The 25074-nt window shown below is 49.0% G+C and overlaps 12 protein-coding genes across 12 annotated transcripts; 8 read left to right on the top strand and 4 right to left on the bottom strand.

Annotated features, from left to right (window-relative positions):
* Positions 1-434: 434 nt before the first annotated feature.
* FIESC28_03801 (uncharacterized protein) lies at positions 435-3062 on the top strand (the record flags this gene model as incomplete). Its single annotated transcript, XM_031157950.1, has 1 exon — positions 435-3062. The coding sequence occupies one exon, from the start codon at positions 435-437 to the stop codon at positions 3060-3062; it is 2628 nt and encodes an 875-aa protein (XP_031018013.1).
* Positions 3063-3440: 378 nt separating this feature from the next.
* Positions 3441-4337, bottom strand: FIESC28_03800 (uncharacterized protein; the record flags this gene model as incomplete). Its single annotated transcript, XM_031157949.1, has 3 exons — positions 3441-3628; positions 3681-4034; positions 4085-4337. 3 exons carry the CDS (start codon positions 4335-4337, stop codon positions 3441-3443), a joined length of 795 nt encoding a protein of 264 aa, XP_031018012.1.
* Positions 4338-5390: 1053 nt separating this feature from the next.
* Positions 5391-6414, top strand: FIESC28_03799 (uncharacterized protein; the record flags this gene model as incomplete). Its single annotated transcript, XM_031157948.1, has 3 exons — positions 5391-5477; positions 5526-5594; positions 5644-6414. 3 exons carry the CDS (start codon positions 5391-5393, stop codon positions 6412-6414), a joined length of 927 nt encoding a protein of 308 aa, XP_031018011.1.
* A 540-nt stretch (positions 6415-6954) lies between these two features.
* Positions 6955-8469, top strand: FIESC28_03798 (uncharacterized protein; the record flags this gene model as incomplete). The annotated part of the gene is made up of 7 exons (XM_031157947.1): positions 6955-7167; positions 7217-7377; positions 7429-7490; positions 7543-7578; positions 7629-7735; positions 7785-8391; positions 8450-8469. 7 exons carry the CDS (start codon positions 6955-6957, stop codon positions 8467-8469), a joined length of 1206 nt encoding a protein of 401 aa, XP_031018010.1.
* A 93-nt stretch (positions 8470-8562) lies between these two features.
* Positions 8563-9600, bottom strand: FIESC28_03797 (uncharacterized protein; the record flags this gene model as incomplete). The annotated part of the gene is made up of 1 exon (XM_031157946.1): positions 8563-9600. The coding sequence occupies one exon, from the start codon at positions 9598-9600 to the stop codon at positions 8563-8565; it is 1038 nt and encodes a 345-aa protein (XP_031018009.1).
* Positions 9601-10265: 665 nt separating this feature from the next.
* On the bottom strand, positions 10266-11530 carry FIESC28_03796 (uncharacterized protein; the record flags this gene model as incomplete). The annotated part of the gene is made up of 3 exons (XM_031157945.1): positions 10266-10951; positions 11008-11306; positions 11364-11530. 3 exons carry the CDS (start codon positions 11528-11530, stop codon positions 10266-10268), a joined length of 1152 nt encoding a protein of 383 aa, XP_031018008.1.
* Positions 11531-13742: 2212 nt separating this feature from the next.
* FIESC28_03795 (uncharacterized protein) lies at positions 13743-14108 on the bottom strand (the record flags this gene model as incomplete). Its single annotated transcript, XM_031157944.1, has 1 exon — positions 13743-14108. The coding sequence occupies one exon, from the start codon at positions 14106-14108 to the stop codon at positions 13743-13745; it is 366 nt and encodes a 121-aa protein (XP_031018007.1).
* A 784-nt stretch (positions 14109-14892) lies between these two features.
* FIESC28_03794 (uncharacterized protein) lies at positions 14893-16746 on the top strand (the record flags this gene model as incomplete). Its single annotated transcript, XM_031157943.1, has 7 exons — positions 14893-15148; positions 15206-15304; positions 15355-15452; positions 15502-15860; positions 15909-16527; positions 16579-16641; positions 16693-16746. 7 exons carry the CDS (start codon positions 14893-14895, stop codon positions 16744-16746), a joined length of 1548 nt encoding a protein of 515 aa, XP_031018006.1.
* Positions 16747-17369: 623 nt separating this feature from the next.
* On the top strand, positions 17370-19007 carry FIESC28_03793 (uncharacterized protein; the record flags this gene model as incomplete). The annotated part of the gene is made up of 2 exons (XM_031157942.1): positions 17370-17454; positions 17512-19007. 2 exons carry the CDS (start codon positions 17370-17372, stop codon positions 19005-19007), a joined length of 1581 nt encoding a protein of 526 aa, XP_031018005.1.
* Positions 19008-19686: 679 nt separating this feature from the next.
* Positions 19687-20037, top strand: FIESC28_03792 (uncharacterized protein; the record flags this gene model as incomplete). Its single annotated transcript, XM_031157941.1, has 2 exons — positions 19687-19800; positions 19855-20037. 2 exons carry the CDS (start codon positions 19687-19689, stop codon positions 20035-20037), a joined length of 297 nt encoding a protein of 98 aa, XP_031018004.1.
* A 634-nt stretch (positions 20038-20671) lies between these two features.
* FIESC28_03791 (uncharacterized protein) lies at positions 20672-22822 on the top strand (the record flags this gene model as incomplete). Its single annotated transcript, XM_031157940.1, has 2 exons — positions 20672-22337; positions 22692-22822. The coding sequence occupies 2 exons, from the start codon at positions 20672-20674 to the stop codon at positions 22820-22822; spliced, it is 1797 nt and encodes a 598-aa protein (XP_031018003.1).
* A 923-nt stretch (positions 22823-23745) lies between these two features.
* On the top strand, positions 23746-24750 carry FIESC28_03790 (uncharacterized protein; the record flags this gene model as incomplete). The annotated part of the gene is made up of 1 exon (XM_031157939.1): positions 23746-24750. One exon carries the CDS (start codon positions 23746-23748, stop codon positions 24748-24750), a length of 1005 nt encoding a protein of 334 aa, XP_031018002.1.
* Positions 24751-25074: the final 324 nt, after the last annotated feature.

Raw genomic sequence — 25074 nt, 5'->3', positions numbered from 1 at the left:
GAATGCCAAGGATCTAAACTAGGTTGGAGTCGATATGATTGGTGCAACTCCACTTGAAATCTAGTCCGATCCTCGCTGCGCTTGGCTCAAAGAGGGAGGTTCGAGATAATGAACGACTGGGGAATCGGAGCATATTCAGGAACTTATGATTGTCGCATGGGAACTTCTGCTTTTTAGGTTCTGAATGCTTGATACGGTAATTGCTCCCATGTGACGCGATAACCTCGCTTCACGACCTACCTTATCTGGTTCCGCAGGTGCCGTAATAGCGATCATCCATACTGGAAGTCTAATATATAACATGTTTCCCAGGCCGTGATGTTACTGTAGTCCGCCAAGCTCTCCTCTTCACTCTCTTTTATAGACCACACTCCTTATTGGTCTTGTCATTCTTTTACTTGTCACTCATTTGATCAAGAACACACTCTTTTATTATGGTTCGCTTAGGACTTACAGCTCTGCTTTTCGCAGGGCTGTCATTTGCTCAGGATGAGCTGTCTCAACCTCCCCAGCCTGAACAGGGCACCGTGGCTCACCTTCCCGGTGCTTACATCTTCGAGTTCGAGGAGAGTCAGGATACTTCTCTTTTCTACAAGGAGGCTGATGACAAGTCTACGACGCGTGTCAAGTTCGACTACGATCTCTTCAAGGGCGTTTCCATCCAGTTCGATGATGTCGCCTCTGCTGAGGACCTGGCTGCCAAGATGGCTAGTCTCCCCGTCGTCAAGAATGTCTGGCCTGTCAAAGTCTACGGCATTCCTACACCTCGTGTCGAGTGGACTGCTGAGCCTGGCATGAAGGCTCCTCTTTCCAAGAGAGCTGCTAACGATACTGCTGATACTTTCTCGCCGCATGTCATGACTCAGGTTGATAAGCTGCGCAAGAAGGGTATCACTGGACATGGTATCAAGGTCGCTGTTATCGACACTGGTATCGACTACAAGCACCCTGCCCTTGGTGGTTGCTTCGGTCCTGGCTGTCTCGTTTCTTTCGGTACGGATTTGGTCGGTGATGACTACGATGGTTTCAACGCTGTCTACCCCGATGACGACCCCATGGATTGTGGTGGTCACGGTACCCACGTCGCTGGCACCATCGCCGCTCAAACCAACCCCTTCGGTTTCACTGGTGCTGCTCCCGGAGTCACTCTCGGTGCCTACCGAGTCTTCGGTTGTGGCGGTGAGGCTGGTAACGATGTCCTCATCGCCGCCTACAACCAAGCTTACCAGGACGGCGCCGACATTATCACTGCCTCCATTGGAGGTCCCAGCGGTTGGTCCGAGGAGCCCTGGGCTGTCGCCGTTTCTCGAATCGTCGAGAAGGGTGTGCCCTGCCCTGTCTCCGCCGGTAACTCTGGCGATGTTGGTATGTTCTACGCCAGTACCGCCGCCAACGGTAACAAGGTTATGGCTATCGCTTCCTACGACAACAGCGAGTACATCTCTCTTCTCAAGCAGCACTACTACACCGTCGACAGCAGCGACAAGAAGATTGGCTTTGGTATGACTGCTGGTACCCCCGGTGATTGGGATGATGTCAAGCTACCCATCTGGGCACCCAGCCTGGATACTACTGTGGCTGATGGCGGTTGTGACCCCTACCCTGCCGATACCCCCGATCTCAGCAAGTTCATCGTCCTTGTTCGTCGTGGAACCTGTACTTTTGTCCAGAAGGCTCAGAACGCTGCCAAGGCTGGAGCCAAGTACATCATCGTCTACAACAACGCTGGCGGCGCCAACGAGATCAACGTCTCTGAAGTGAGGGAAATTGTTGGTTCTGGCATGGTTACCGCCAAGGTCGGTGCTCAATGGATCGGTCTTTTGAAGGAAGGCTCCAAGGTCACTCTTCAGATGTCCAACAAGTCCGATGGAGACGTTATCATGGAGGAGAGCAAGAACGACAAGACTGGTGGTGCTGTCAGCACTTACTCTTCTTGGGGACCTACTTGGGAGATGGACGTCAAGCCCCAGTTCGGTTCCCCCGGTGGCAACATTCTTTCGACCTACCCTCTTGCCAAGGGTGGCTATGCTGTTCTCTCTGGAACTTCCATGGCTTGCCCTCTCGTCGCCGCTACCATCGCCCTTATCGCTGAGGTCCGTGGAACCCTCGACCCTGAGACCATTGAGAACCTGCTGGCTTCGACCTCCAACCCTCAACTCTTCAACGATGGCACTGGTTTCTCTGACTACCTCGCTCCTGTCCCTCAACAGGGTGGTGGTATGATCCAAGCCTACGACGCCGCGTACTCTACCCTCTTGACTGATGTTTCCAGTCTGTCCTTCAACGACACCGATAACTTCATCAAGGTTCGCAACTTCACCCTCCACAACACTGGCAAGAAGGAGGTTGCCCTCAGTGTTTCGCACATTCCTACCAAGAGCGTCTACACTCTTGAGAAGGACAGCATCTATGCTTCTGCCTTCCCCAACGATGTTGTTGAAGCTCATGCTGAGCTCAAGTTCAGCGAGGCCAAGGTTTCCCTGGCTGCTGGTGAGAAGGTCACTATCGAGGTTATGCCTACTGCTCCTGAGGGTCTTGATGCCAAGCGTCTCGCTCTTTGGTCTGGTTACATTGCCATCAACGGTACTGACATCTCTCTGTCCCTTCCTTACCAGGGTCTGACCGGCTCTCTGCACGACGCTACTGTTCTCGGCTCCGACGACACATGGATCGCCAAGTCCAACGACAAGGACAATCTTACTCCCGTCCCCGCCAACACAACCTTCATCCTCCCCGTCAAGGGCCAGAACGCCACCGCCACCCAGCCCGCCCCTGCTTTGGCCTGGAACCTCGCTCTGGGATCAGCCAAGCTCGAAGCTGAGCTCTTCCCCGTCGGTGCTAACTCTACCAAGAGTCTTGGCGCTCCTGCTGGATTCCCTGTGCAGTGGAACCCCATGGGCAAGGGCAACATTGTTTGGAACGGAAAGCTTGCTGATGGTGGATATGCCCCTGCTGGAAAGTACAAGGTCAAGTACCAGGCTTTGAGAATCTTTGGTGACGAGAAGGTGGAGAGTGACTGGGACAAGTCCGAGTCGCCTGTTTTCAGCGTCAAGTACCCTTGAGTACTGAAATGAGTTAAGGAGCGAGTAGAAGTGCTCTGTGGCGGGGGCGGTTTGTGGTAGCTCGCGATGTTCAACCTTCTTTCGAGATAGTTTCCTTACGTATTATGAGTAATACTGTATAATGAAATAATGTATAGCCTTGTAGACTGAACTCATTAGACTACACGACAGTGATGAAACACGAACAGGCCTCTCTAGTAACTCCAATTGTAGCTCCATTTAACCTACTTCCAACAGAGCAAAGGAAGCATAACTACTAGGTAGACTGAATTGGCAATACGTAGTCAACAGTAATCAGAGTGCTCGTCAAGTAGATGATCCAGTCTAGCTGGATAGCATATGTCTATTAGTCTACCAGTTTACGATTACGCCTATGTACTACTGCTCATCACCAAAGACGACTGCATGCTCAAACGCCCACTCACGAATGGCATCAAAGTTTCGGCATGTGTGCGGCGTGCTGAAGTCTGGCCAATGTCCTTCAAACCCATCATAGTACTTGAATGCAAAGACACCAGTGTCACTCTGACACATCAAGTTGGTTCTCAAGAACTCAATGCAGTGGTCTAAAGATCACGTCAGCTCATGTCAACAAGGAGTGTATAGGTATCAACTAACCCAAATGTCCTCTCAAGTCCTCGTGGTCAACATCAATATCTCCTCCAGTATGCGAATAATATTCTCGGTATGTAGATTGTCTGAGCAAGTTGAGGCAGTGTAGTTGATGGAAGACCTGCATCCCAACACGGTAGCCTTTCTTCCCTGTCTTGGGATTCTTGATCGTGAGTGAGGAGGGATCAAGACCAAGGTTATCGAGCTCTTCGCGTGTAATCATCTGGTCGCCGACATCGTATGTGATATGCTCCCATGCCTTGTCGACTTCAGGGCCATAGCCGATGAACTCGGTTTCTTCGGTGGTTGGTGTGATGTTGTAGCGGACGCTGTGGAAGCCAGCGACTGACTCAGCCGGCGCTGCATGACGTTAGCAAAGGAAAACTATTGAAGAGAGGGTTTGCACTTACAGTAAGGATACGTCGGTATTCTCTGGCCGCTGTTGGAAAGTGATTCCGCGCGCAGTAATAATGACGACACAAACAATGTGAGGGAAAGAGAAAGTAAGATTCCATGACACGCCCAGACAAACCAAGGGCGCTGTGAATAACGCGCGAAGTGGTTTGGGACAAAGATGTATCGTTCTGTTGGTGAAGCGAGAGGCGCTTTCTCGTCGACAAGCGGCACGTCGTCATAAGAGATAGGTTGGTACTTGGACTCCATGATTGAATGATAATAATTAAAATAAGGACTGAAAGGTAAAAAAGGAAAGAGCGTTGGTTCAAAATGGCAGTCCTGCTGCAAGAAGAGAAGTTTGGTTGTCTTGGTGTGAGGTTTCCAGACTTCCGTGATTCCAACAATACATATAGAGTAGCGCACAGCGATGGACAGCGATTGAGCATTATCTCCGACACCCTGTGAATATGTAAGCGGATATTCGGCTCTCGAATCGATCTCTGAAACGCCAAGCCGAGACGTACAGTGAATGGCGATAGTACCATAAACGTAGTTCAGATGAGTGACAGGCACCACTCAAAATAGTTTCCCAGTTTCATGGCTCCAAATCTTGACCCAAAGGACTGGCAACGTCGTATCGGACATAAGTGGAGTTTTGGGGAGAAGGTGGTATTTCCAGGAGATCTGAAGCATTTGGTGTAGTAGCTGTATCAGGGGTGGCGCTACGGCTAAAGCGGGTTTCATGAAACAAGCAGAAACAATAGCTGACATTCATCTTCCACCAATCATTTACTTGCCCATGGAAAGTTTTCATGTTGCACAGTTCGGCCGATATATCCGTTTCTCGATTGGTTGTCTCCATATTGGCCACTAAGAGCCTCCTCGAGAGTCACTAGAGAGTATCATGACGCGCGCTACCACTATCGTGACAAGACTCGCCTATCCAAGAGAACGGCAATGCGGCATTATTCCCAAACACTTTGAGTCTTGTCAAGGTATTCGCGTTTGAGTATCCTGAGAGTTGGGAGGCCTAGACTCGAGAACTATTCTGAGGGATAGAGTACAGGATGACAGCAGTGAAAGCGTCATCTGGACGTTGAGATGAAGAGTATAAAGAGCTTCGTTAATCTCTGCCTCAAAATAATCGTACCATTCCATCTCGTCTTCACTTCTCATTCATCTGATCGTTGCTTGACGCAATCATCTCTTCTTCCTTTCAATTCATTTACACCCAAGGCTAGTCCTTTTCATTCTACACCTTCTTTATTCTACCTGCCGGTCAGACTTCATCCAGTCTTTCACAAACACACATCAGTCAATATGTACTTCTCCAACATCATCGTCAGCGCTCTTGCCGCTCAGGCCTTCTCTCGTGATGGCCAAGTTCCTAGTGCTGGAAAGTTCGCAGTATGTTTCTCCACGCAATAAGCCAAGTTAGCAACTAACCTTCTTTAGGCCTTGATGGTTGCTGGTGCCATTCCAGGAAGCGCTCTGCCAGTCTTCACCACTCTTGAGACCCGAGAGGTAAGCTTCAATAGAATTCATCATTGAGGCGTCGACTAATGTGAAACAGCCTCACCACCAAGGTGGCCAGAACAACCAGGGCAACCAAGGCCAGCAAGGAAACCAGGCCGCTCAAGCGAACCAAGACCAGAACCAGAACCAGAACCAGAACCAGAACGGTAATAACAACAACGACAATGGATGCAATGCCAAGCGCGACGAGGAACTTGTCGCCCGTCACCACCAGGGAGAACAGAACAACGGCGGCAACGCTAATGCCAATGCCAACAACAACTGCAATGGCAACGGTAATAACAAGCGAGATGAGGAACTCGTTGCCCGCCACCACCAAGGAGCTAAGAACCGAGGTGGACGCAAGAACAACAACAAGAGAGATCTTGAGGTCAGACACCACCAAGGTGCTAAGAACAAGGGTGGCAGGAACAGGGGCAACAACAAGCGTGATGAGGAGCTCTTCGTTCGACACCACCAGGGCGCCAAGAACAGGGGAGGAAGAAAGAACAACAACAAGCGAGACCTCGAGGTCAGACACCACCAGGGAGGTCAGAACAACGGTGGTAACAACAACGCTGCCGCTGCCAATGGAAACCAGGGAAACAACAACAACGCTCAGAACAACAACGGACAGAACAACGCTGGTAACAACGGTAACAACAACGCTCAGAACGCCCAGAACAACAACAATGGACAGAACAATGCCCAGGGCGGTCAGAACAACAATGGCTGCAACAGCAAGCGGGACTTGGAAGCCCGTCACCACCAAGGAGGACAGAACAACGGTGGCAATGCTAATGCTAATGCTAATGGCTGCAACAACTAAGCGGATGTTGATGTGCTTGGAATGAGATGTAGACTGAAGGGTCCTTAGACAGTTAAGATGGGGATGACAGGATGCTTGGATATTAGTGGCTGGTCCATAAATAGCAGTAGCTAATACACTAAACGTTACATTGAAACAGCCAACACGCTACTGTCACCTGTGATTCGCGAGAAATCCATTTGAACCCCGCTTTCAAGAATCAGGGTCCTGCACGTGATACCCTTGAGGAATAACTCCAATAACCCATGTACATACTGACAGTAGGAATACGGTGGTAGTGAAGGAGTATAGTTACTCCACAGTTTCTACCAAGAGAGTGCTACTGTACTTTAACGTTGAAGAAAACTCTTGTCTTCCAACATTAATGTTATTAAACATCTTATCATCTCATGCAGTGGCTTCGGCTAGAACATCTCACACCCATGTCTTTAAGTGGGCTATCAGACCACTTTGAAAACTCCTTCAAATAACCCGTCGACATTTTTCTGTGTGTCCAAAATCGATCTTTCTACATAATATTTCCTCATCAATATCAACAAAATGCCGCCCAAGAAAGCTGAGCCTGTAATCGACAATGTGGTCGCCTTCGGCCGAGTTAAAAAAAACCTGAAGATGGGATGCGTCGGCCTTCCCAACGTTGGAAAGTCGAGTTTGTTCAACCTTTTGACCGAGCAGAGTGCTGCGGCGGAGAATTACCCTTTCTGTACTATTGAGCCTAATGAGGCGAGATGTGCTGTTCCTGATGCGAGATATGTAAGGATTGATGAGTTTGTGAGAATGAAGAGATGGCTGACTAGTCTAGGACTTTCTTTGCGATCTTTGGAAACCTCCGTCTATGTACCCTGCTTATCTCCAGGTTACTGATATTGCTGGTTTGATCAAGGGTGCTTCTCAAGGAGAGGGCCTTGGTAATGCCTTCTTGTCGCATATCCAAGCTGTTGATGGTATTTTCCACATCGTCCGGTAAGACGCACATAGCCAACTCTTGAGGCCTTTTCTGATCAGTTGATGTAGAGCCTTTGATAATGACCAGGTCTTGCACGTCGATGACTCGATCGATCCCGTTCGTGACTTGAGTGAGTTGAAGCGAGTCTACCCATTGGACTTGCAAAGCTAACAACCGTCCAGACACCATCCAGAGCGAGCTTTGCAAGAAGGACCTAGGTTAGTGTCTCCTCATAACATGGTTTGGGGTTAACTAACACCTGTTCAAGATATTCTCGATAAGCAAATCGTTGCCGAGGAGCTGATCGTCAAGAAGGCAGGTGGCAAGTACAAGATGCTTCCCCTCTTCTACGAGACAACAAGCAAGATCCGAGCGGTAAGATCTCCAACACTTCACCGAACTGAGCATTTACTCACTATAATAGATGCTCGAGAAAGACCAGCCAGTCAGAGACGGAAGCTGGACCCCAGCCGAGATCGCCCTCATCAACGAAAAGATCCAACTCATCACCACCAAGCCAATCATTTACCTTGTCAACCTGACCATGAAGGACTACCTCCGACAAAAGAGCAAGTACCTTCCTTCCATAGCGAAATGGGTCGCCGAGCATGGCGGTACATCCAAGGATATCATCCCCTTCTCGATCGAGTTCGAGGAGAAGCTGCACAGCATGAAGGAGGATCCTGATGCTCAGGCTGAGTTTCTCAAGGAGAGCAAGGTTAAGTCTAAGTTGGATAAGATTATCACTGAGGGATTTACCAAGCTTGGTCTGCAGTATTACTTCACCGCTGGTGAGAAGGAGATTAGATGCTGGACTATCCCCCGAGGATGCTTGGCACCTCAAGCTGCCGGTGCCATTCACAGCGACTTCGAGCGAGGCTTCATCAAGGCTGAGGTGGTGGCCTACCAAGACTTCCATGATCTCTGCGAGGGTAACAAATCAATGGGGCCAATCAAGGCTGCTGGCAAGTACCGCCAAGAAGGAAAGTCATATGTTGTCCAAGACGGCGATATCATTCACTTCCAATTCAGTAGGTTATACCCCCTTTTTTCTGCCTCTGTTTCTGTGTTTTTTAACAATTGTCCCAGATGTCTCAAACAAGAAATAGTCACAGCACGGAGAAGTAAAGAACAACATGAGTAGTCTCGGAATGATAGATATTAAATTAAAGGATAGATTCAATGTGTTGTATCAGCCTACATTAAACAGCTCTCTTGGGCTTCTTGGTGACGATCTTGCCCTTGCTATCATACCAAATCTTCTTAGCCTTGACCTGGCGCAGATAATCCTTGCCGGAAGTCTTAGCATCATGGTAAAACACCCACCATTGTCCCTTATACTTGACAATGCTACCATGGGTAGTCCAGCCCTCGACAGGCTCGAGAATTCTTCCTTGGTAAGTGTACGGTCCGTACACGCTCTTGGAAGTCGCGTAGACCATATAGTGGGTTGTGCCGGTGGAGTAGCTGAGGTAGTACATGCCGTTGTACTTGTGAATGAAGGGGCCCTCGAAGAATCGTCGATCATAGTCCTCGACAAGCAGGGGCTTCTTGGTCTTGGGGTCGAGAATCTTGATGTCTCGGGGCTTCTCAGCAAGAGTGTGCATGTCATCGCTCAACTTGGCGATTTGAGGGCTCAAGGCAGCAGTGCCGTTGGGAGGACTGGCTCCAGACTCGTTGTAGTTGTTCTTGTCCTGCCATCGCTCGAGCTGACCACCCATGAGACCGCCCCAGGACAGGTATGCCTCGTCGTCATCGTCAACGAAACTGGCGGGGTCCATGCTGAAAGTGTTGGGGATCCAACTCTTGTCGGGAGTGAAGGGTCCACCAGGGGTATCTGAGACAGCGACACCGATTCTGAAGATGCCGTCCTTGTCCTTGGCGGGGAAGTAGAAGTAGTATTTGCCGTTCTTGGTGGCAGCATCAGGAGCCCACATCTGTTCAGAGGCCCATGGGACATCGTCCACTGAGAGAACCACACCATGGTCTTCGGGAAGAGAACCGTAGATCTTGTCGATGGAGTAGACGACGTAATCTTTCATGGCATACTGGCCTCCATCAGGGGAGTTCTCAAGACCGGCGTCCCAGTCATGAGAAGGGTAGAGCCAGAGAGTGTCGTTGAAGACATGAGCCGAAGGATCCGCGGACCATCTGCTGGTGATGAGCGGACAGTCGGTGGCAACGCTCTGACCAGCGAAAGCAAGGAGAGCCGAAGCTGGGAACAATAGATTGGACTTCATGATGAGGTCTCAGAACTGTGTGGTAGTTTCTTATGAGTCTGAATTGGCTGCTCTACTGCTGATCTATGGGCGATGTCTCCATCCTTATATACTCATCCGCCTTCGCCTTGGACGAACTGCCGTGTGAATTTCCTGGATGTAATTTCCTTAAACTTTGACATATCAGCCTATTCCCCGCAAAGCATTGCATCGTTGCGGGGTAAACCCTTGGCGTAATGGATTCCCCGGATAAATCACCAGGATCAACAAACGTTCTTGGAGGATTCTAGCTTACAGGCAGACGAATAAGCATCATCGTCGTCTTACTATTTTTCTGGGCGTAAGCTAAAATGTCTTGATATTAACGTTGTCATTGAGGCTAAATGCCAGTGCATGTCTTGGATCTCTCAGTCATCAACTAGTCATTGACTTGGAAAGATCGACATTGAGATGGTTGTATTGGGAATGGGCCGAACGTCATCGCGAATCAGAGACTGGCGCGCTTACACTGCCGCTCGTTTAATTACGTGAGTAAGCATGCACTCGAGCGAAATCGGCTTTTCCAAGGGACATTTCGCTGATACCCAGTTCATGCACAGCCTCAATGGATACCGGTTGTTTTGCTAGTACATAAGATCAACGCATGGTCATGTCCAATTAAATTATTTCTACTTTACATAAATATTCTACATATTCTTGATGTTGTTAAGCGGATGCGTATAATGAGTCGCATCTATGAAATTCTGTTCCTGCGCATGGTGAAAACCAGCGTGTATTCTCTTCACGAGGGTATCAAGAAGCATTTGACGCATGTCGTTCGCAGGATAGTCCTTGTGGAACCAGTGATGACGGATGAAAACCCCACCGCAGCTCTTGTCCCCAATGTAAGGAGCTCCGTTTCCATCCATGCAAGGAATCGTGCGCACGTCATCTGTACGGTTATAGTCGTAGCGGACATGATTCGAAAACGCAGCTTGTTCATGCGCCCAGTCGTGAGCCCATTTGCTACAATCTTTGTATTTTGTATCGGTGGGACATTGATTCCAATCGTGGAAAAGTTCTTGGGTGCGGTTACTTTGGCGAGCGACCATGAAGCCGGTGTTTTGCATGACTTTGCCTTTGTTGTCGCGGTTGCGAGGCGAGTCGGGGTCGTTGGCTAGGGCGATGAGGGTATTGTCGGTGATGTTCCAGAGGCTCATTAGCCACTCGAAGGGGATTTCGGGGTACATGAAGACGGCGTCGGCGTCGAGAAAGACGACGGTTTCGTGGGTCTTGAGGGCTTCTTTGATCATTGGGACTTTTACCCAGGTTCCGTGACGGTTGCGATAGTCGGGGGCTCGAATGAATTGGTAGTCGTATCCGTGAATCATAGCTGTAGAACGCGCTGGTTAGAATATTTTTCCCAACTCGGAAACAAGATTGGCTTACCGTATAAATAGTGGTTCATCATTCCGCCGGTCCTTCCAGTCATTTCCTCCGCCTTCATAGACGTTTTGTTCATCATGGCGCCAGCGCCAGTGTCAAGTCGTGTATCGACATCGAGAATAAGCAGCTTCTTCTTCTGGGGCGCCCATCGCTGGTTTTTCTTGTTGATCTTGTAGTGATATCCCTCTTTCGACATGAAGTTCGTCGCGTTGATGTCGTGGAGGAAGGGTTTCCATAGATGGTGCATCAGCTCTGGTGTGTTTTCGGCTAATGTCACAGGCAGAGGTGTCGACAGTTTATGTCTAATCGATCACGATTCAGAAAGGATGCATGGGATATCCGTACAAGCAATCACTTACCGAAAGGCCAACTCGCTGGTGGATGGGAAGTAGAAGAGCCAAGAGTGTACAGCCAGTCCAAAGATCACCAATATGCCCATGGCCAACAAAACACCTTTCCGCCGATTGGCACGGAGGAGAAACAGATGATCCATGACTGGGGTTGGGAAGCCGAACGACTTGGACATTCTAACAGAGTTGTTAAAATGAAGGTCAAGGAGATCAAACAAGGACAGAGAGGTAGAAGAGGAACATGGTACGGGGAACAACCGACGGTGCGGGCACCACTCTAATAATACCGAAAACTCAATCTCTCTTTGTCAAATAAACCCTCTCACGTTCGAGAACGGTCAGAAGGTTTTAGGGGCGCAAAGAGGAGCCAAATGTGTCGGATCCAACCGAGACAGACTAGACTGGAGGCTTATCTTATCAGCTTTACGAGGTGGGCTCGTCAATCTCTAAACGATGTCTTTAATTGGGAGCTCCGTAAAGCTTGTCTCTTGATCAGCCACTCACAAGAACTGGATTGTCCACGCCCCTCTCGTTTAGCGTGCCGAACATCCAGCATCATTGATGCCGTTATCCGATAGTTCGGTCGAATTGACATTTTCAGCCATTCTCTTTTTTTTTTTTCGGTCCAATTGACTATTGTGTCAGAATACGATAGTTGGCTCTAGTGTGTGGTCTGACTCTGACTCGTCGCTGAAGAATCCACTTTGACAGCCCCCGATTTCCGTATGGCGCTTCTTAAGACGGAACTTCTTCCGTTTGCAGGTGTCGATAAGCCTTACGACTCCTTTTTGGATGCGCCAACCGTCGATCTCGATGTTCAAGGGATCATACGCTATGTCCAATTGTATCAATTGATTCGACGTTAAAGTTGAACTTGAGGACATTTTGGGACGGCCTGAAATGGAGATAATTTACCACAACTTTCACATGCATCGTTTATTGCTCATTCTAATATTAAATATCGCCTGATAAAGAGGCTGTGCTGTTGGTTGATGTTCCGCCACCAACACGAGATGGGATGAATGACATTTTGTCAACTGAGCTGAGCTAATGGGTGGCTGGCTGATAAGGAAAGACAAACGTGATCTAGTGGGCAGTAGCCTAACAATAGCACATTTTAACTATTGTCTTAGTGCATTCGGCAATCTCCACGGCCCCTTTCCATTTTTCTCCGACTGTTAAATAAATCGCTACAGACTCCTGTTTAAAAGTCACAGATCTGTCATTCTTGTCGTACCATTCGTTCTTCGTCGCCTAAACACCTTGGCAAACCAATACTTCTCATCGTTAGTGTAAAGTCCAGACCGTTGAGCTTGTAGCGGATTGACAATAGGGGTCATTGTGGATATACATTTGGTGACAGTCGTACAATCAAGTAGAGCCTTGGATGTCTCTACATCGCCCACTTCAAGCTTAAGGTGTAGGAGCAAGGAGTGCGACCTGTGCACAAGTGGCTGAGCACGTGCCAAAAGCAGTGTTGCATGCCAGAATAGTCGCTGGGGCTGAGGCTCCAAAGGTCGCTCCCCAGGTAAAGCCGGCTGCGGAGTAGCAAGCCATCACGACGCCAGCACAGCCAGATTGACAGGCGGCGTAAGCGAGAGGACCCGCTGAAACGGTCGATGCGACGCAAGCGATCGCGATGAAGGGGGCGGTAGGCTTCATGATTGATGATTGATGGGGGTGGTGTCTTCCGCTTTGTTGTTTCGTCGTATGTGTCGATGATTCTCGTGTGGTCGATACTGAGAGTAGAAAGTCAATTATTGACGTTGATGAGAAGATCAAAAAACTGAGAATGGCAGACGTCAGATCCGATGCTGATATACTGCTCACAAACAAAGAGGGGGTGAATGGTGGGCCTCCCGCAGTCAGCGAGGCATGGTTACACAAGGTCTTTGATCACCATTCGCTGGCTGTAGTCACCAGTGGTAAGGTGAGTGAAACTCTTTTGCCAATTTCGGACAACCTTGGCCCATCTTCATTTTGTTGGCAAGCTTTCACTTTGCCCAGCTGCATGGCAACAATCACAATCCGTCTGGTGCGCCATGCTTGAATGAGGCAATCAACAAGTATTCATCATTTGTCAAAAGATAATTCTAGTGGAATTCTATGGCGCCTTGTTGAGCGAAACTTCATTTATGGGGTTTTCTGCCATCTATCCTCATGTGCTTGTCCAAATTTGTTCATCTCTTCTGACTCCCGTTTATAATCCCATATCTGTCATTTGCAGCGAACTCTTCGTCCTTAGAATCACTTGAGCACGTCCGCCACTTAATATTTCTTATCATTCTTAAAGCTAAGCCCAAGTAGACCATTTGGCATATTCGGCCATACAATACGGGGGCGCTGTGCACATTCCTTTTGTGTTGGTCATACTAGCCAGATCAAGGATTACATATTTCCGGATTCCAAATTACAGATCTTCAAACAACCTGCCAACTCGGTCTTGCAATGTTCCAGGATACCGGGGCGAATCATTTTGAATACAATACGTATGGGCTCCTCAATGGTCTGTCCAGCGACAAAATCAGCACGAGCCCCTCTGGGGATGTTTCCAAAGTTATCGTCGCCTTGAGAAAGCTCATAGTAACAAGCTCCGACGTCAGCATAGCAGTAATCATGGCAGTTATCGTTGGCGTTTGCGCCGGCTAAGATAGTTCGCGCGATGCAGGCGATTACGATGAGGGGGATAGTTGACTTCATGATGATCTGTCTTGGTGGAAGGCCGTTGTGTTTCGTCTCGTTCTCCTGTTGCATGCTGTGATATTTTTGGTTTGCAAAAGTGCGCTGAAGGTCAGTGAATTGATGATAATAAAGAGAAGAGAAGAGAAGAACTACAGAGGGATCTGATGCTCAAATACTGCTTACGAACAAAGTAAATGGTAGGTCTCCCACATGCACAGAGCCTCATTAACTAGGACATGACTACACAGGACCTTTGTTCATCGCTTACTGGCTGTATTCATCAGTGGCCATGGGTGAACGACGTTTCTTTGTTAGTCTTGGGCACTTATGCAGTAGCATCGCTAATCCATGTTCGGCAGCGGGCGTGTGAGTCAGGCTATCATATTTTCTAGTGAGTCAATTCCAGCCAGATTATAAGATGCTTGATTCTTAAAAGAAACTTCATTCAATAACGTTGTTTTAGCAAAGTCCTCAACGCATGTTTAAATCTCCGCATTCGCTGAAATGATTGAATGCCTACATGAGTCTGACATCACGAGTCTTGTGCAGTGCGTTCAGAGCTCTTCCATTGCTCCAGTCTCGTGGCTCTTACTGAGCAGCCCTATCGAAGGGTCCTGCACCGACATTTTCGCACCTCGGTCGCCGGAGCTTGGCTTCCCCTTGCGGACCGTCCCTTGTGGGTTGTTCGGTCTCCAGCCAATTGCAACCACTACAATTACAATGATACGCCGCAGATCTGCAGATTACCATCTTCATTCTCCACTTTCACGGTTTCAGTCGGAAATGTTATCAGTTGTTCAAAGAGGGGTCTTCTTTGTTCTTCTCTTTTTTCTCCTCCCTGCATCACACAAATAAGATGAGTGACGAAAGTGGCGCTTCGGCAGGGCTGCTGCGTGATATTCTCCAGCAGCTCACAGACAACCCCAAGGTGATCATTGGCGCAGCCGCTGTCGGACTACTGGTTTTCTTTGTCATCGATACGCTGCGAGCATGGTACCGTCTTTGTCACGTTCCTGGACCCTTTGGGGCAGGTCTTACCAGACTTTGGATGTTTAGAGGATCAATGAGAGCGCAGCAACCGATGGAAATACAAGCAGCGATTGAGAAATACGGTAAGGATGACGATCCTTCACGATGGCCTCTGTTGGGTACGTACTAAGTGGCCGCAGGATCTTTGGTGCGCATTGGACCCAACGAGCTAGCGACGGACGATGCCGCGCTTCTGAGGAGGATGAACTCTGCTAAATCTACTTATGTCAGAGGACCATGTATGTAAAGATACCACTTGTAGTATCTCAGGAAGTCACTAACGAAGCAGGGTTCGCATCTATGCGCTTTGAGCCAGGCAAGGACAATCTCTTCTCGATGCAAGATGAAGAGGGTCACAGAAAGCTACGCAACAAAATGGCAGCTGGCGTATGACCTGCTCATCCGAAATCATCATTCACAAGCTAACGAGTATCAGTACTCCGGCAAGGAAAACCCTTCACTAGAACGCTCCGTCGACTCCATCATCGCCAAATTCATCGACCTTCTCGAAACAAAATACCTATCCACCGAAGATGAGTTCCGTCCTGTAGACTTTTCCCAGAAGGCTCAGTTCTTTACTCTCGACGTCATCAGCGATCTTGCCTTTGGACACCAGTTCGGATATCTGACGAAGGATGAGGATGTCTATGACTTTCTCAAAATCACCAGAGCTTACTTCCCGGTTACTGTCACCATGGCGAATATGCCTTGGATGATTTCCCTACTTCATTCTCGGCTGTTTAGTGGGCTTTTACCGAAGGAGACTGATGGCGTTGGCTTTGGCGCTTTCATCGGGTAAGAAACTTTGTCCTTCTGGTGTGAGCAAATGCTGACAATGGGCAGTGTTGCGAATAAGAAGGTCGCTGAACGGTTCGCACCAGGTGCAACTCCTCATGCTGATATGCTAGGATCTTTCATGAAAAACGGACTGAGTCAAGAACAAATGTCTCGAGAATCGCTGCTTAATGTCGTTGCTGGAAGCGAAACGACCGCGACCACAATCCGTATGATCATGCTGTGTATCCTCACCAACCCAGTTGCCTACAGACGCCTTCAGCAAGAAATCGACGACGCTATCAAAGCCGGAACAATCTCATCACCCATCACCGACGCCGAAGCCCGTAGGCTACCATTCCTCCAAGCCACTATCCAAGAAGGTCTTCGGATCAAAGTTCCCGCTGCAGGACCTCTGTTCAAAGCAGTTCCTCCAGAGGGCGATACCATCAACGGAATGTTCATTCCCGGGGGTACACAAATTGGTATCTCACCGTTCGGTGTTTATCACTCTAAAAAGGTCTTTGGTCCGGATGCAGCTGTCTTCCGTCCTGAGCGATGGTTGAATGCCGACCCTGAACGTCTTGAGGCTATGGCTGATCATGTTGGTCTTGTGTTTTCGAGTGGAAAGTGGCAGTGTCTGGGTAAACCTGTTGCGATCATGGAGTTGAACAAGATCTTCGTTGAGGTATGTCTGTCAACTGATTGATACAAGAGAGGAAGACTAATTTGATTGTAGTTGTTGCGACGATTTGACTTTAGCATCGTTAAACCTGAGAAGCCTACTGACATTTTCAACGCTGTAAGTGGACCTGCATCTTTGACCTGTTGTATTGAGACTAACTCGGGTTAGGGTGTCTGGATTATTGAGAACTTCAATCTGCGTGTCACGCGACGCGAGGTTTAAGCTCATCCTTGTAGAGCTGGATTGATTCATGAGTCGATTGTTCTGGTAGCCCTGCTGGGAAGCAAGGGAGGATATGGTCTCGAACTTGAGCAGAGCAACGGTAGTGGGGCATGGATTGGGGACCAGACTCTGAACGGGGCTTCACCGGAGCTTTTAAAAATGCCCTGACAATAGACCGGTTACATCAATGACTGTTTCGCTTGGGCTTGAACTCGTTCAATCGAGCATTTCTAGTCTTCAAATTAAAGAGACAATATTTCACTCCTATTGCGATTTGCTGGGATCTACGATTGATGAGCATGAATGCAGAGTGAAGCTCGACAAGCAGGGTCCTTCAGAGGTCGCTAAAATACAGGGTCTCTCAGTGGCGCACTACAGGGCGGCAGCCTCGGTTAAGGCGCTGTAAGTGCCAAGGAGAATTATTAGCGCTAGTGCCTGAACTATTGGAAAAAGCTGAAAGCGAATTGTCAATAGCTTCAGAAAATCTGCCCACTACGGAAATGAGCCTCGGGCTTTGCAGTCTTCATAAAAATGTCTGGAAGGTTTTATCTATGTTAGCTTGCGCCATTCTCCTTCCTTTGGGCCCAAGTGCTGAGCTATTTGTCGGTAGTCCTTCTTTCAGCATGCGTGGCGTTTTCTTCTGCTCAATTGCCTTTGCGGCTAATGCTGCCGTTGCAAGTGTGTGTAAACCACGTTCAAGGAGCTCTGGTAAGTACTCAAGATAAATAACTCGAATCTCTCTTGAGATCACTAACGAATAGCTAGACATTTCGACTCTGCTACTATCAACCTCGGCTACATATCTACAGGATGTGACAACTACTACCGTTTTCGCCGTCCCATCAGCCAGTACATCTGCAACTGTCTCCAGCGATGCTGCTTTCACATCTCTATCAGAAGGGACTGTAACGATATCCGACCGATATCTTCCCGCAACCATTACTAAAGTGGAAGAGACAAGCGATGCCAGCGGGACAGCTTCCGAGTCGGAAGCTCTTGCGACCAGTACTCTGCGTGACGCCGCAACAACTGACCTATCTTCCACCACGACGGAAACGGTCACCAGTCAGGCCAATGCTGGGACCGCTGAAACATCACAGTTGACTCCAAGTGTCCCTGGTTCTGCAACTACAGAATCTGGTACATCAACTGATGCTTCCGCAACCATCCCCACTGCCGACACTGCGACGATTGAGTTATCTTCTACGACGCTGGCAGAAGCCGCGTCCACCGACACTTCTATTAGTACCGATACTACAATATCAATTGGAGTGAGCACTACTGGTACGGATGCCACCACTGTCACAATTCAGGACGATAAGACATCTACCGAGACTTCTGACGATGTAGACATCACTACTACAGCCGGCTCCTCTACCACAGTCGGTGTGGATACGACTGCTACTGACACCCCAACGACTGATGTGTCTTCTACCAGTGTCGACACTACAACAACCGGACAGTCCACTACAGAGAATGAAACGACTACAACTGGTGCAACCACCACTTCTTCTGTCACTACAACTGCTACAGCTCTAGAGCACAGCACCTCTACTGAGACTTCTGATATCGACACGACTACAGCTACCCTCACACCCACAACATTGGAAACAGTCACAACTGGTGTCACGACCACTGCTATGGACACTACAACAACTGAAGTGTCTACTACCGAAGAGGGGACGACTACAACAGCTGATATCACTACAACTACCAGCCAAGGCCCTTTTCAGCCTCTGCCTACATTTGATCTCGTCGGTATTGGCTCCTCGGCGAATGAGGTCAATGCACAACGTCTTTCAGGTTACATTGAGCTTGGTTGGAATCATCAACCTGCCGAACAAATTGTTCATTTCTATATTGAGCCCGGAACAGGTTACCTGAAAGAGTCTGAGTACGACCTCTGGTACTTCTGTGTTAATGTTCAGCCCAAAGACCCTCTCCGCTATAACCGTATTTCTCTACAGTTTGAAGAACTTGACTACTACGACGTCTATAAGCGTATTAGTTGTGAGCAGAAGTCTGATGGGAAGCTTGCTTGTTCAATACCCGCAGTATCATGCGATAGAAACCCCGTTACCTTCGATGCCGAATGTACGGAATTGGGTGGAGACTTCAATACGTTCTATACCTCTTCTGAGATGGGCACGCATTATCTTGCCTTTGGGTTGGAGGATGATCCCCCTGCGGGCGATGAGGTGCATCGCGTCGAGCTTGGTATCATGGCACCGTTGCTTGATGCGCCGCCTGTGTTTGCTTGAGTCTTAGTCAAGATATTATAGGATCTCAATGGGCAGATCAGTGATGTAAGTGAGGTCTATCCGGGCAACTTCACAGCCAGTTAGTGTACATATTATTTCTATACGCGTACTCCATGGTTAAACTTATCCGTTCCCCTTGGGCTCAGTCGTGCTGTCACATGGCTAGTCTTGCAGATCGATTCTCCCAATGGTTGACTCAACCCCAGTGGGTCTTTTTACCTTGCCAAGGATTATTCGAAGGATCAATTCGCCAAGATTGAGGCGATTAAGAATCCTTCTCTGACCGTAAACGGGACTTTGGTAAAGTCACTCTAACTGAACACAGCAATTCAAGTCACATCCTTGTAGAGCCACCTGACAGCGAAGCCTACAGGATGAGACATGACATGAGAAATCTGTAGTCAGCTTATTGATTGGTTATCTATGATCATCGCCATACAAACCTTCCGTATATGTTTTTCCAGCTTATCTGTGCCTCAGATCTACATATCAGACCATATAATATTCACCCTTCAGTGGGTTCAGTATAGTCCTTTCGTAATACCAATGGCGATTGGCTACGATACGTATGTTGAGTAGCAAATACGTAGTGCGAAGAGATATAAAAGCCCAACCCGGCTCCTGAGCAAACAGATATTCCACATCAACTACTCATTCTACCAAATACCAGACTCCAATCATGAAGCTCGCGCTCTTTTTCTCTGCTCTCCTCTCCGCCCAAGTCCTGGCCGTTCCCGAGCCTGACTACGCTGTCGTCAAGGACGGCGAGTACACCTATACCGGTATCGACAAGGTACGAACACTCCATGATAAACACCACCTTACTGTTATTGACATTTTTACGCAGGGACTTCTGGCCGCCCGTGGTCTTGAGAAGCGTTGCAACTGCTTCCCCGAATGCCGTAGACCTGGCTCCAACTGCGCTCCCGGTAAGTGTGAGTGCTCTGGTGACTATGGCTGCTGGTCTTGCGGTGGTGGTCGGATGCAGTGCCAGCCTGGTCCTGGCTCGGGAGTTTGCTGGACCAAGTAAACACAGTCACTCTACTCCGGTGGGATGGTATATAGCCAACGGCTACAGAATAGGCTGCAACCTGGTGTATTAAACAAAGTTCAGCCGATGGTCTATCTATGCAATACAATCCTGCCCTGATCTTGTGATGAGGTTGCCTTCGATTCTGCAACTAACAAGAGATACTGTCGTCTGTTACTCAGGGAACCGGTTATCTGGGCCAAGAGGCGTCAACGCGAGACTCCCACTCCCTCATCACGAGCATCCATAGTTTTTCTCTCAACCAACTCTTGTTTTTTCCAGATGTACCTTCTATAGCCAATCTATTCACATTTCTATGTCAGAAGATGTTGTTCCGAACCATAGCGCCACTATCTCTAAGCCAAATACAGCATAGCTTGATTCTCCATATTATTCTCAATTGCCTCGGCAAATGTCGATGATGGGACGGCTAGACAAGGAGATTCTATTACTATTCCTGATTGGGCAACCGATCGCGGCATAACAAGGGCCATTAAGTCATGGTGAACGCGGGGATGCTGGAAGCAGATCAATTATTCAAGACGTGAACCAACTTAAATTTGTACACATATACAATACAAGATCATAATATTTCCAGTAATAAACATTTTTTGTTAAATAATTGGATATTATCATGGCGCAGAACAAGCAAGATACAATCCCTCTCGGGGCTTACCTCTTCACCCGTCTCAAACAGCTCGGCATAGGCTCCGTTTTCGGCGTCCCGGGAGACTACAACCTGAAGCTCCTCGACTACGTGAAACCAGCTGGTTTACACTGGGTTGGCAACTGCAATGAACTCAACGCCGCCTACGCAGCAGATGGCTACTCTCGCATGCACACTCTGGGCGTGGTGGTTACCACCTTTGGTGTCGGTGAATTGTCAGCTATCAATGCCATCGCAGGTGCATACGCTGAGCGAGCACCGGTCCTCCACATCGTCGGCGCACCACCGCGTTCTACGCAGGCTGCGCGATTGAATGTTCACCATACCTTTTTGGATGGTGAGTACAAGCGGTTTGCGGCTATGCATACGCATGTTACTGCCGCGCAGGTTTGCTTGGCGGATGGATTGGGAGCTGCGGAGAGAATCGATTGGATCATTGAGCAGGCGATGATCCACCAGAGACCTGTGTATCTTCAAATTCCTGATGATATGGTTCAATTGTCTGTTCCGACTGCCAACTTCGATGTCAAGAGTGTTCTCAGTCCCTCTTTGGGTGCTTTAGAGGTTGATACGGATAGTGTTGATAAGATCCTGGATCGGATACACTCAGCACAGAAGCCACTGATCCTCGTCGATGGTGAGAGTCGCAACATGGGTGTCATCGATGAGGTCAATGAGATCATCAACATTACCGGCTGGCCGACATGGACTACAGCTTTCGGCAAAGGTCTGATCAGCGAGGAGTTGCCCAATGTCCACGGTGTCTACCTCGCAAACTGCGGAGATAAGAGCGCAGCAGATTACTTCAAATCATCTGACTTGATCCTCTTCTTTGGACCGCATTTGAGTAACATCAATACCGGTATCTTCACGGCAATTCCTAACGAGGACGTCACCATCTCGTTTGCTCCAGAGCAGATCAAGATCGCGAAAGCAGTTATTCGAGATCAAGCCCCTCGGCCTTTCATTCAAAAGCTGCTCAGCAAACTCGATCCGTCGCGACTTACCAAGGTCGATGGTCCGGCAAAAACTACTAAGTCTCATCCTGAGCCTGAGCCGTCTGGTCCTCTTACCCAAGAGTTGTTCTACCCATATGTCAACCCCATGTTCCGTCAAGGCGATACTATTTTGACAGAAACTGGCACTGCTGCAGAAGGCGGAAAGGTGTTCAAGCTCCCGGAAGGATGCCGCTTTTTCACAGCTGTGACGTGGTTATCGATTGGCTACATGCTTCCCGCCACGCTAGGAGCAGCTCTAGCGCGACGCGACAAGAACTCGCATAACAAAGATACCGAGCGCACGATTCTTTTCATCGGTGACGGTAGTCTGCAGATGACGGCGCAAGAAATCAGCGTCATGGTCAAAGAAAAACTCAACATTGTGATTTTTGTAATTAACAACAACGGATACACGATTGAACGAGCAATTCACGGGAGAAAGGCGGACTATAACGACATCGCGCCGTGGAACTTTAAGCATGCGCTGGGATTATTCGGATATAGCGATGAGGAATTGAAGACGCGGTACTTTGAGGCAAAATCATGGGGGGAGTTGAGGACTGCGCTTGATTCAGAGGCGATGAAGGGCAATGATGGGGTTAAGATGGTTGAAGTTTTCATGGATCAAGAGGATTGTACGGGAGAGTTGAAGGGATTGCTGGAAAGACAAATTACTAAGGAGCAAGGCCCGAAATAATCACCAAGAGAACATTCCTCGGCTAATCGCCACTGACGATAGCAATGTTCTAGCTTAACTGCATGATAATGGAAATTATGAATTGTCCAGTCAGGAACATAACTGACTCGGTATTTGGATCTACTTTCTCTATTCAACAGATACAGCTACAGCTTCAATTAATTCTACAACTAAACAGCACAGAAATTTGTTACTCTATACCATACCGATACCTCTATTATCTCAAAGTTGACGATAAAATCGCTCAAGTCACAAACTTACCCTAAACACTCATGGAGCTGACCCGATTTAGACCACTCCACCAAAACTCCACCTGACGTCAAGTTCCCTCCCAAGCGTCAGTGCGTCGAGAACGGTCAGGACCCGGCAAACGCCGACGGCCTGCGGGCGCCCAGAATAGCTCAAAGCAGTTTAGCCGGCTAGCTAACAATGTCAATTCATGCTCTTGTCGTGTAGCGGTAAACCTTCTAGAGCTGTCTTACAGTGACTCAGCCATGCATGACAAGTCATTTGGTCGCTGCAATGACACTTTTCCAGGGCTTGGATATGGGGGAGGTCAAAACACGAGACGACATGAAGCTTTGATACGGATGGGCCGTGGCAGTTGAAGGGAGGTTGGGAAGGTCAATGCGTCTTTTGATCCAGGCTTTTGGGACCGTTACTTTCGATCGTTGTTACGATGAGCTTTTTGTTATGGTTGTTTAATCTTAATTGGCAGACAAAGTAACGTCTGAATGGGACAGAGTCGGTTAGTTCATGTCAGACAAAAAGCTTACGACGCCTTTCCGCTCGAATCAAAGACATCATATCACCCATTTTTCGTCTCCCTACATGTCACTAGTCATAAGCCTAACGCAGGTACCAACACTAGCGCCAGGGGCACGGAGAAGCAAGAAAGCAGGGCGACAGTCCGTAATGCACCTCTCGTATATTTTGTGACACTCCAATTGGCCAGAGCATTTCTTTTTAGTCAGGGCCCTGAGAGCCGAGTTCCGGACCTCGATTCGCTTGGTCCACTGGCAAATTACCCCTTCGTATAGGATGTCAACAATTGAGGACCAAAAATAAACACGAGCTTTTTCTGGGTCCTTGCGCTCATCATATCCCCGCATGCAGGGGGATCGATCGTATGTGATCGCTTGACAACAATAGAACAAAGCAAAGCAGAGCAGAGCAATTCCAATCAACTTATAAACTCCCGTTGCATCCGCCTCTTCTCCATTTTCCTTTCTCTTCATCCCAGACTCGATAATCACATTCGTTACTTGATCCAACTTCTCGCATCCTTTCGCTTAATACACTCGCTTTTAACGCTTTAATCTTTCAAGCATCAACCAACCGTCACAATGGGTTTCGTCAAGACTGCCGCTCTCGCTAGCGCCCTCCTCGGTGCCGCCAACGCCTCTCCTCACTATGCTCCTCCTTCCAACGAGACCATCCACTACACCACCGAGGTCGTCACTCACCTGACCACCTACTGCCCTGCGGCCACCACCCTGACCTACGGCGACAAGACCTACACTGTCACCAAGGCCACCACCCTCACCATCGAGGACTGCTCTTGCACCATCACCAAGCCCGTCGCCACCGCTACTGGTTATGCTCCTCCCAAGCCTACCCACACCGGCGACTGCGCTGAGATGTGCTCTGACAAGTTCGATGCTTGCCGCGTTGCCCCCGATGCCAACATGGCCGAGTGCGCCGCCAAGTACGCTGAGTGCCTTGGCTTCAACCCTTGGGAGAGCGGCAAGTTCGTCGAGCCTACTGCTTGCCACGAGGGTGCCAAGCCCACCAAGCCCGTCAAGCCCGTCTACACCACTGAGGTTGTCACCAAGCTGACCACCTACTGCCCTGAGAAGACCACTCTTACCTACGGCAACCAGACCATCCCCGTCACCAAGCCCGGTACCGTCACTGTCACTGGTATCCACCACACCACCACCTCTTGCGTTCCCCCCACCGGTTACGCTCCTCCCACCACTCCTTCCACCCCCGCTGAGGCTAAGGACTGCGCTGAGATGTGCACTGACAAGTACGACTCTTGCCGCTCTGCTTCCGGCTCCAACAAGGCTACCTGCGCTGCTGAGTACTCCGAGTGCCTCGGATACGCTCCCTTCGACAGCAACGGTTCTCTCGTCAAGCCCACTGCCTGCCACGGTCCTTCTGCTCCTCCTGCTGGCCCTACCGGTACCTCCCCCAAGCCTTCCGGTGCTCAGCCCCCTGCTCCCGTTGTCCCCTCCGGTACCGGCGCTGGTGCTCCTCCTGCCACTCCCACTGCCGTCACTGCTGGTGCCGCCCAGGTCGTCCCTGCCGGTATCATGGCCGTTGTCGGTGCTTTTGCCCTTCTCTAAATGCTCTCTTTATAGAGGCATTGAACTATTCTGAATAGACTTTTATACCACATAGAAATATTTATACACGTATATTCTACCTTTTAATTCGACATGATCTGCAACTTGGTGACTTGACTTGTAGAACGCAGTTCTCCATTAGACTAAATTAATGGATAATTCGTATGACCGGCATTAAGTACCGTTTCCCGTACGGCCATCCCCATCTGTAGAACGTGAGATCCGTCCTCTACCATCCATGCCCTGCTCTGAGCCTCATCAGCGTCATTCCAAATAGAAGGGACAATTGATTGCCGTGATGATCGCAAATACAAAAATGTGGTT

The sequence above is a fragment of the Fusarium coffeatum genome, assembly GCF_003316985.1.
Source record: "Fusarium coffeatum strain FIESC_28 chromosome Unknown BRIP53273_contig_78, whole genome shotgun sequence".
Classification (NCBI taxonomy): Eukaryota; Fungi; Ascomycota; class Sordariomycetes; order Hypocreales; family Nectriaceae; genus Fusarium; species Fusarium coffeatum.
The sequence above is the reverse complement of the archived record's forward strand: the minus strand, read 5'-3'. Positions and strand labels throughout refer to the sequence as shown.